Source organism: Stegodyphus dumicola, chromosome 2 (genome assembly GCF_044657685.1).
Source record: "Stegodyphus dumicola isolate Sdum_Otavi_A_Nest chromosome 2, ASM4465768v1".
In the NCBI taxonomy this organism is placed as follows: domain Eukaryota; kingdom Metazoa; phylum Arthropoda; class Arachnida; order Araneae; family Eresidae; genus Stegodyphus; species Stegodyphus dumicola.
Window position 1 is genome coordinate 15665865 of NC_140769.1, and position 11466 is coordinate 15677330.

The window sequence follows — 11466 nt, forward strand, 5'->3', positions numbered from 1 at the left end:
TAAGCTATAAAAATATTATTGATAACAATAAAAAAGAATTTATTTATTTAATGATAATAAATTAGTAGGGGGAAAATGTAATGTATAACACAAAATGCATAAATGAAAACTATATAATTATGCTAAAAATTCATAACGCTGGAGATAAAAATTTAAATCATACCTTTGAACATATCATAATGAGCTTTCCTCAGTTTTTGATGATGGACGCTAGCCAAATGTTTCTTCCGATTTTCAGCTCCATCAGCAAAAGATCGTTCACAGTAATCACAATAATATCGCTTTCCCATGATTTATTTTGCAACAGCAGAACTATTCTATAAAATTCAGATAATTCCCATGCATTATTTAAATTTTCTGCATCACAGAACAATAGATATTTAATAGTAAGTAACAAAGAAATGAAAAGAAACAAAATCTTTAAATAGAAAGAATTTTTAAAAATTTCATCTTTAACTGATGGTAAAATAGAATTACAAATAAATTAAAATATAAATTATAATTAAATTAAAAGGCCAAAACCATTTGTAGCAATCATAAAAGTACAAAAAAGAACAAAACGAACAGATAAAAAAACTGCTTGCACAAACATGCATCTGTCTACACAATACTATTCCTCAGATAATATTCAAAATGCATTAGTTTTACAAAAAATGTTTAATTCTACAAATGCCAGTTTTAATTTCTTTAAAGGCATTCAAAAATGTTTTTCCCCAAAAAGAAAAACCAGCTAAAATATTTCAAGCTAACAACATGTTTGGAAAACTTACCATTCAGCACGTGCATTGCAAAACCAAAAATATTCTCTTTTTCTAAAAATTAAATTAAGAAAATATTAATACTTTATCTGATTCCCTTTAGTAATTTTCTACTATTCTTATCAAATATTTATATTTGCCAATTTAAAATAATTTATAAATGTAAAAATAATGAATTACAAATTACTACTGAAGTCCATCTTAAAGTTCTCAGAGAAAAATAATACATTTTCTACTATTATCACTTGTGAGAGTTTCTTTAGTATCTTATTTTCTACAAAAAATGTTTCTCAGAAGGTTTTAACAGATCTTTCTCTGTAATCTTGCAGTTAGGATTTTAAAGATCTGTTCTAAAATTCCTACGTCAATATGTTTTAATCCAAGCCAAGCTTGTTTTTCTATAGTTATAATTCTTCACCCACACCTTTGAAATTAATTTTCTGATTTGCAAATATCACATGAAAATATTTCACGTCATACCATATTTAATACTTCATCAGCGTCATTGCATAAAGATATTTTATTAAATCTGATTTAAGAAAAGTAACAAAAAACTTTTCTGAAAAATATTCATCTTTTTCAAGAATTAGTTCACATTTTACAATATCAGTTATTTTAACCTGCCATCCAGATAGAAGAGTTTATTCATGTACTTTTTCATCATTTACAAGGACTTATCAGTGAATGACCTGCATTCATTATAAGTCCATTTCACTGAGATTCAGATGCATGCCTTAAATATATCTGTTTAAATGCCATAAAAACCGTACAATGACTTGATTACTAGCAAAAAGGTTTTATAGGTAAGAGAGGAAACTATTTTAATATATAAATTAAAAATACCTAATGATTTTCTATTGAGTCAATGAATTAGTGCATTAGTGCCAATTTTATCACTCCTAACCCCCTTTTTGTTTTGCAGTTTTTACATGAAATCTTTAGGAACACCTTTGATGCCCTAAAATATATGCATACGAGTATAAATACTTATTTTAGTATGTATTTACTTTAGTGTGCATCTTACAGAATGTTTACAGAAGTGACATGACTTATAATACTGCATATTAAAAAATACTCAAGTGCTGGCTAAAATTATTGCTGCATAAAGCAATCACCTACAAGAAAGTACACATGAAAGTGACCCTGAAATGTTTTTCATTTACACCATCTAGTAGTAGATGACTTCCAAATGTATACTCATAGCTAGATACTGTGTTTATGTATTTATTGGCTGGTGAAGTTTCTATCCCAGTGCTTGTATATCCAGATTAACTTTCTATGATTGAGCTAGTTCTTCCAAATAGCAGTTCAGAAAGGCTACACAGTTAATATTGCTCACTGTATCTTATTATCCACACCTCTATTGAAGACACGAACTTATTGGCCACTTTGGAAAGAAACTTTTGTTTTTGTATCTTTACATCTATTTCAATAATATATCACATGCCACCTTTTTCTTCTACATTCTTTGCTTTTTTCCTCCTACTCATTTTCCTCGAGTACACAGTGATCTGTTTTTGTTTAAAACATGTATATATATCCGAGAATTGCATAAATTTGGCATTGCACACAGTCTCCGCACCAAACTCCTAACATGTGAAGGTATCAAAGAGACATGAAGAGATGTTTATAAGTGAGCTACATTATGTTCAATGTCTGCAGAAATCAAAGTTCAATATTCTATTAAAAGTGACAAAAACTGCTGCATGAGGTCTATTGCTATGTTAAAATGCTGAAATTTTCAATGAAGGAATTATAATCTGCAGGCACACTGACAAAAATATCAGAAGTGGAAAATTGTTGCAATGTGCATACCTCAATTGCCACATAAATATTTTTTGATGATATCGAGGGTTGCTACATAAATATCTTTCAGCAACATAGTGCATTGCCTCATCAGTAGTGTTTCACAGTTTTTTAGTAGAGATGCACATAATCAGTTGTATTTTAAAACAATCATGCATATACTCAGAAAATATATCACATCACACATTCATGAAAAAGTTTGAATGACATTCTAAGGTATGTCCTTTTTACAAATCTATCTTTTTTTTCAAAATAATTTTCACTTTAAATGAATTCTTTACAATAGAAGACATATCTAGAAAAATGTGACAGCTGGATGCAGTGATGAAAAATTGTTCTGAAAGAATGCAATGCATTAATAAAATTATGTCTTTCTAAATAAGAATAAAATATTTTTATGCATTTAAAAAAATCATTAAATTATGAAACACAGGGTACTTTTGTAATGTATTTTTAGCCAAGTGTACAATATGTCACAAAAATATGTTTACAATTTACAAATAAAGTTCTACTACATTTACACTTTTCTGTAAATGTTTTTAATATCTTTGGTCCTACTCTTACATACGCCCTCAGATGTATGGCACTGCCAAGTGTGACGATATGTGTTCTGTGCTCATTTTTGGCACGATTATATGTTCAGTGATGGTTTTTGATGCGATGTTGTTTGTAGGGCAGCTCTTTTGATGTTGAAACTTTATTTTGCTGGAGTGGTTGGTTTGGTGGACATTTTGAAATGGCTTGTGTTGCAATGAAAGCCGTGGTGGCAAAATTTCAGTCGCGTATTTTGGATTGTGTGCAAGGCAAATTTAGTATTAAAATGTATGATGTTGGAGATTTTAACGAGTCTTTTGTTCCCGAGTGTGTTTATGTGGATTTTATTCACGAATGTATGCTGGACTTTGTATGCTCTGTGTCTCAGAAGATAGGATGGAAATTTATGAGTTTTTGCTGGTGTTTGAAATTGATATTTCTGCTGTTTGAAGAAGCATTCACAATGGTAAGTGCATTTTATTTTATAGAATGTTATGTTCACTGTTTTTTTCTTTTGCTATGAATTTCTGTTTTTATTGTTGTTTTTTGAATTTTTTGTAATTTATTTTAGTTTATTTTGTTCAGCTGTGCGCAATGCCGAGGCTGTGCATTTCACTGATATTTTTTTAAGTTAAAACAGAACGCTGTGTACATGGTATTGTTTGAAATTTATTGTTGTTATGTTAGTTTATCTTGGTGAGGCGTGTGTAATTCCTAGATTCCTATGCTGCATAGATTGTGCAGTTCTTTGACATTTTTTAAAGTTAAAACAGGTCGCTGCATACATGGATTCTTGTCAAATATTTTTGGTTAGAAACTTTAAATTTTTGCTATCTAAATTTTTTTTTTTTTTTTTTGTTTTGTTTTGGATTTTTGGCATAAATTGTGTGTTAAAAATGTGGTTTTTGCAGACATTTTAGGCTTAAAGTTCGAAATGTAGACAAAAAATTTAGATAGTAATATGGCACCATGAAGTTTCTCACCAAAAATTCATCGCCAACCGAGGGCGTGTATCAGAGTAGTTTTGTATTTTCATACAAATTGCAAAGGTATTCTATTCAATGGTGCAGACAAGGTGAAAAAGAAAAGCCCAAATTCTAGTTCAGTCTTTTATTTTGAATCACAACCTTTCAAAATTAATACTACTGAAGGGTTGGAGTTCTGTTCAATATTAATACTGGAGATTATCTAATTAACATTCAACATTGGGAGAAATGTAAGAGAGCAAGAATAAATATAAATAAATTTAAGAAATATTCTAAACACGGCAAATTCATTTTCACCAGAATCCACTTTACATACATCTCTCAGAGACAATTGTATCACTGATAAATTGACAGAATACAGCATAAAAAAGCCCACTAAAACCATCTTACTCAATTACCTTTCAAAAAGTCTTTTACAGCTACTAAAAAAATTATAGCTAAGAAAACACTTTTAAATACTAATTATAAAATACTTTTTAAATACTAATTGTAAAATATTACATTAACTGTCAATAATTTCAAGATATCCTGTTCAAAAAACACTAATTCAAATCACACATAACATCAAGATAAATGAACATAACGAATCAGGTTTCTAAACTACCAAGTTTATTCACGTCTAACACACATTCAACTGGCGGTGCCAGATCCAAGAACAAGAAGTATATATACATCATGAAAAATTTACACCCTCTTTGGCAATTAAAATATACAGGGGTTAGACAAAAATATGGAAACACCTTTAAAAAAAGATGTTTCTTTGCTTAATATGGTGTAGGAACTCCTGCAAAATGGTGGCAAGTTCAGATAACGATGTTGGCGGTGGATAACGAGAACGCACTTTCCGTTCCAATGTAGACCACAAAGGTTCGATAATATTCAGGACTGGTGACTGTGGTGGCCAAGGGAGATGGGACAACTCATCCTCGTGCTCAGAAAACCAGTCCTGGACAATGTGAGCTGTGTGAACAGGGGCTTTGTCATCTTGGAAGACACCACCATCACCATCCGGGAACAAAGTTTGTACCATGGGATGAACTTGATCGGCCAAAATGTTCACATAAGTCTTGGCAGTCATGTGCCCTGACACAGTTATCATGGGGCTAGCAGAGAACCATGATATGGCTGCCCAAACCATAACAGAACCCCCGCCATGTTTCACTCTTGGCAACAAGCAGTCTGTATTATAGGCTTGAGATGGTGTTCTCCAGACGTAAACTCGGCCAGAAGTGGGAAACAATGTGAAAGAAGACTCATCAGACCATATTACTCGCTTCCACTGCTCTACAGTCCAGGCTTTATGACTTAAACACTACCTTTTCCTGTTACGGGTATTAGCATCACTGATGAGTGGCTTCTCAACTGCAGCACGGCCAGCAATTCCCTGTTTATGAAGCTCCCTTCTAATTGTTTTGATACTCACAGGGTTCGGTAACACAACATTCATTTCAGCAGTAACTTTTGCAGCTGTGGTCTTCTTATTTTTCATCACAATTGCCCTTAATGATTGTCTGTCACGATCACTCAGGACACATTTTCGTCCGCGCTGTGATTTAGCAGATGATGTTTTTCTGCTTTTCAAATATGTGGAATAAATCTTCGATTCAGTACCTCTTGAAACACTAAACACCTCGGCTACCTTGCTTACGGAAGCACCTACCATACATGCTCCAACAATTTTCCCACGTTCGAAGTCTGTTAACTCTGACATAATGCAATGACAACCTCACATAACAATCTCCAACAACAACTGAACTGTTTAGCACATTTACGAAGTTGTATAGGTGGCGTCAGTAGTCAAAAACGGGAGCGCCACCTACATATTTCATTAAAATCAATCTTTCTTTTCAAACATTCATTTCACAAGGTGTTTCCATATTTTTGGTCCATCCACTGTATTTCCACATAAAATTTTTTACACTAATACTTGTAAAGTCCCTCACCTATACAGGTAGCACCAAAAAGACCGTAGCCTCCTTAAATCATTTTCCATCAAGTATTGGACTGCATAATGATCTTTGCTAGTGCTTGGATGTGGTTTTGGGTTTCCTGAAGTTGTATAAGTTGATGGATTTGGTCTAGCTTTTTGTGTACTAGACCTTGGAGAAAAGCAACAATAGATGCTTCACTTATTCTATAATTTACCTCTAAACACTTTTCAGAGGATGGCAAGTTCACACTGTTAATATCCTTACAGACATTCTTGCTCTGTACACAGCATAGTAACATATCAGATAAAGATAAGCTATCCTACACAAAGAGATAACATTTTTGTGTAAGGTAAACAAGGAGTTTTGGTGTTAGTGTTTTACAGTTTTGTTGCCATTCATGGTTCATTGTTAGATCTTTAAAGCATTGGTCCCCCAAAAGGAAACTTCACCTCATTGCTACAATATGAAACCAATTTGTTGCCATTTTAATAATTGTGTTCAAAATATTATAGGAAACCAACACATTATAAAATTCCAAAACAGATAAACTTGCTTTACAATATTGCATGCTGAACAAAACAAATAACAAATGCATGCCCATTTTTAGCTCACTTTTAATCTATTTTAAATGAACAGCATCTCTCAAACTCATTGCAGGATTATATGTAAGATTTCATAATGAGAATGTATTAAAAAAATCCTGTTAATGTTGATAAGTCTAAGGCAGTATTGTATTTTCAAGTCATCTATCCCGTTCACAGACAATTTTTACTGCTTAGAATTAAACAGAAGATTTTTAATGCTGCAATTCCTTTCACTCAGTCAAAAATCAATATTTCAAATCTGTTCTAATGCACAAGAGACCACGAGCTGGTATACATATCTCAGAATATATGTTTGTGTAATTATGTATTTCCTTTATTATCCGAACTGTTCTCCTGTGGCTACATTTTTTTTCGCTTAAAAAAGGCTTCCTAAAAGGAATTTTCTTTACAAGCATTGAAGAGATCGAAATAACTATGGTATCTGCTCTAAGAATGAAACCTCAAACTAATTTGTATGAGTCTTTCGTATGGTATGACTACGTATGACAATTTTCATATGACATTACTAATTGTATTCATGCAGAAACACCATATTCTGACAAATATACATCAATTTAATTCCTATAATTTTCCATTTCTTTAATTGCAGTCTCAGTAAGTAATTGCCACAGAATGCACACAAACAATCATTATATTAAAAAACTGCACTGATAATGAATTAATCTTTGTAAAATGTTAATATATCATTAGCCTTTGAATATTTATCTTACAATTAATATGTAATATGTTCCAACAAAATGTATTATCATTAATAATTTTTTCCTTGCATCTGAGTAGATTCTCAATAAAATTTAAGATTTTTAAAACAAGACCAACAACCTCATGACGTTATTTCCTGAATAATGCGTTTCTGAAGTAATTTCTAGTTATGCATTTATCTGCCCTCACCATATCCTTTTTTCAGGATGGCTCAAACCTTGTCTTTTGCAATTGATGGTACAAGTACCTACTAGAGAAAATCTTTTTTCAAACTTGCCAGTTAAAAAAAGAAGAAGCTGTTATAGAATTCTATAACAGCTTCTTATATGCAAAAATAATTCACAACAATGTACAAATTACAGGGATAATTAAAGGGTATTTCCTCTTTTGCAGAATTTATGATTGAAAGTTTATCTGTTATAAATTTGAAATTTAATAACTATCATTACATAACTTTTTTTTATGGATTAACTGCAATGTGCAAGCCATGTTCAATCTTAAAAAATACATTCTAAAGAGCAAGATCTATTCAATAATGTATCAGTTTCAATTTTTAATTTCATCAGTTTCAATGCTTCTGAAATTTAAGAATCTAACTCTAGAAGCTTGCATAAACATGAAAATACAAATGTAATAAAATACTTAAAAATTTAACTCAATTTAAGAAAAAAAAAAAAAAAAGTGTGCCTGAAATTAAGATAAAGTTAAAGAAAAACATTTAATTTTGTTTGTATAAAAAAAAACTGCATGTATAATATTTATATAAAAATCAGGGTTGCCACTCAAACAGGAGAATGAAATTCCCTGACTTTTCCAGGTTTTCTAAGCATGTTTCAAGAAAATTCCAGGCTATCCATGCAGTGCACACCGGCTGTGCTGAAGGTGAATTTATTATAGTACCACTTGAAAACACAAAAATTTGCCAATTACATATGACTTTATATATATATATATAGAATCCCCAAAGCATTACTTTTGTAACTGTAATAGGTATGTATCAATATAACTATAATAATAATTTTGTAACTATAATAGTTTCTCCACTGAAGATCGAGATTAAAATCTGTTAAATTGGGATTTAAAAATGTCTTTTCGGCAGAAATTTTGCAGCTAAAGGAAGAAAAAAAATCTATTTAATCATATTTTAAAATAAATTCAAATACTTTATTTAGCAGCATACATAAGTAAAAAGTATGTGCCGTAAATTTCGTGATGATATGTCATATTACTGCTAGAATTAGTTTCATAAGTATGCCAGAGAAAATTGCCTGAAATTTGAAAGTATTATTAACTAATAATGAATAAATTTAGAAGGAAGAAGACACATCAAATGATTCGAATAACATTAAAACAAAATTAATTACTTAAGGATTTAAAACCGAATTACAAAAATCGATGGTATTTTCGCAAATATAGATATATTGAATGGTTAGCTTAGATGACTGATTGTTAGTTTTTTTTTATTATTATTATTTTACTGCAAAATGACAAATAAAGCATTTAAGAAAGAAGAAAAGGTTTAAAGATTTTGTTTTATATGAGAATGGATGGAATTTACTTTCGTTCACCCTGCACTGCACATGTGAATCTCTGGATTCTCGAGGTTACTGGAAACTTGTTTTGCATTTCTAATAGACAATCTAGATAGGCGCTGTGAAAATTCACTCTATTCTAGATGTCCAAGGCCTACATTTGCACAAAAATCGCTTTTTTGAGGATCACAGTATGAAATTCCCCGACTTTTTCAGATTTTGACTACACCAGGGGTTCTTAACCAGTGGTAAGCATACCACTGGTTAAGAACCACTGGTTACCACTGGTTAAGAACCAGTGGTAAGCATACCACTGGTGGTGCAAAAGAGAAAAATAGGTGGTATGCAAAGAAGCAAAGTATTTTTAACTATTAAATTCAAAAAAGAAAACCAAAACATCCTGATTGTTTTTCTCCAACACTCGTATGCGATCTGAGCTTTGTACAAGAGTGGTGGTGGTAGTAGTACTTTGTAGTGGTGGTACTAAAGGTTTTCGATTTTTGTTTAGATGGTACGCATTAGTTCAAAGTTTGAGAACAGCTGGACTAAACTATTTAAATTCACGGACCTTTTTGGCCAATTTTCAAATTCTCTGACTTTTCCCAATTTTCCAGATAGTGCGGCCATCCTGAAAAATTTCTAGCAGTTTTCAACCCGAAGTGTTTAAATGAATGGCCATAAAGGTAATTTTCAAACAACTACTGTATCTATAATAATTCACTATTATATCATATCACTAAATATACTATTCATGACCGTTATATTGCAATTTTGAAAATACACAGGAAATGCTACAAAAAACTACTACTAAGTCTTTTATTTACAGAATAAAGCAATATTCCATATAATTTACAACTATGTAAAAAATAAAGAAGAAATTTTGAAATCTTCTTAATAAAAGAAATTACATTTGTTTTCAATTATGACAAAGTATTTTTTCAAATACTGAAATATTCAGCATTTTGACCAAGAAAAAATTTTAAAGTTTCAAACCTTGATAAATTTGTATATAACCATCTAAATAAATGTATAAATTGGGATTATACTAATTTTTATTAAATTTATTTCACAGCATGTAAAGCATACAAGTTTAACAGACTACTGCACCAGCTCCATTTTCCAGTTACTGGATTATACATGGAGCCTTGAACTGAAATAACATGACAATTTAAAGACTGAAGCAGTTCACTTAATTCCTCTGGTGTGATGAATTTGTTCCACTCATGGGTTCCACGAGGAACTAAACCTGTTATATATTCTGCTCCTAAAATGGAAACAACATATGACACAGGAGTTCGGTTAATAGTTGTGAAAAAAAGAGAACCGCCATCTTTTGTTAGATCTGCACAAGAGCGAACAAATGTTCCTACATCATTAACATGTTCAATAACTTCACTACAAACAACTGCATCATATTTATTTTCTGACAAAACGTGGTTTTCTACTGTATCACATACATAATTTAAACGGTCTTTCAAATCTGGATCTTGAGATGCATGCTCACTTGCAACTTTGATATTTTCTGATCCAGGATCAAGTCCAGTGACTGAAGCTCCTAATCTTGCAAGAGGTTCAGACAAAAGGCCACCACCGCAGCCTACATCCAAGACACTATATCCCTTCAGAGGAAAAGATGTCTTTGCAGTAATTCCATTTATGGAAAGGATACCATCTCGGACAAATGGAACTCTCAGAGTGTTCATAGAGCGAAGTAGGCTAGACCAGGCTGTTTTATCACTCCACCACTCATTTGCAGAAGTATCAAATTTCTCCACTTCTTGATGATCAACAGTTGAACCAGAAGAAACTGCTGAAGAAACATGCAGATTTCTACTATGCAAAAGACCAAAGAAACTTCTCGGGATAATTCGAGACCCCAAAGACCAGAGGAAATGTGTGACCATCTGAAAAATATCAGAAGTTCCTCAAAACAATATAACTCTTGTTATACATCTCTAATTATGCTTATAAAAGGCATAAACAACTATCACATTTATATAAGAAAACATGCAGTTACACTACAATTAAAATTAATCACAACAGATCTCGGTATACATTTTCCGATACAGAAAACATGCCTTCCCATGTCATTAAATTCCTTAAAATATAGAAGATTTAATTACATTGTTGGAAATATTGATTATGTGCAGAGATTTTAATATAAACACCCAAAATGTTTTCTTTCTTTCTTTTTTTATGTCTTATGTTTCAGAAATATACAGATTATAATCTGACTCTCATAATATCTGGAATCATGTTTTTATTATGTTTAGCCATTCCTGAACATAACATAATAAAAACATGATGCCTCATAATATCTGGCATCATGTTTTTATTATGTTTAGCCTATGTACATACCTTACAGTATAATACCGATAAAATTGGAATGCCCTTGGGAATTTAAAGGAAGAGTCAACAGCCTTGATTATTGAGGGAATTACCTTCTTTAGCGAATACAAAAACAACTTGTAGGACTGTTGCAGGTACTTAGGTATTTTGTTGTTGACATGAAAGTTGATAAAGACTCCACCAAATGATCTTGGTGAAAGTTTTATGGATTAGATTACTTTTTTTTTAGTTAGCAAATAACAGAACTGTTCCGTATTTAATTATAC

General features: G+C 31.5%; 1 protein-coding gene across 3 annotated transcripts in view; it reads right to left on the minus strand.

Annotated features, from left to right (window-relative positions):
* The window catches only part of LOC118198361 (ubiquinone biosynthesis O-methyltransferase, mitochondrial-like), a 28843-nt gene that overhangs the window by 13551 nt on the left and 3826 nt on the right, over positions 1-11466 (minus strand). The window contains exons 1-2 of one of the 3 annotated variants that reach the window (XM_085810461.1): positions 771-829; positions 164-317 (exon numbers count right to left, since the gene is read on the minus strand). In XM_085810461.1, coding sequence (XP_085666587.1) covers positions 164-290 — 127 coding nt within the window. In that variant the 5' untranslated portion in view covers positions 291-317; positions 771-829. Of the gene's footprint in view, positions 1-163; positions 318-770; positions 830-9653; positions 10756-11466 lie in introns of those variants that run through there. The other 2 variants (XM_035370021.2, XM_035370020.2) reach the window with 2 other exon arrangements.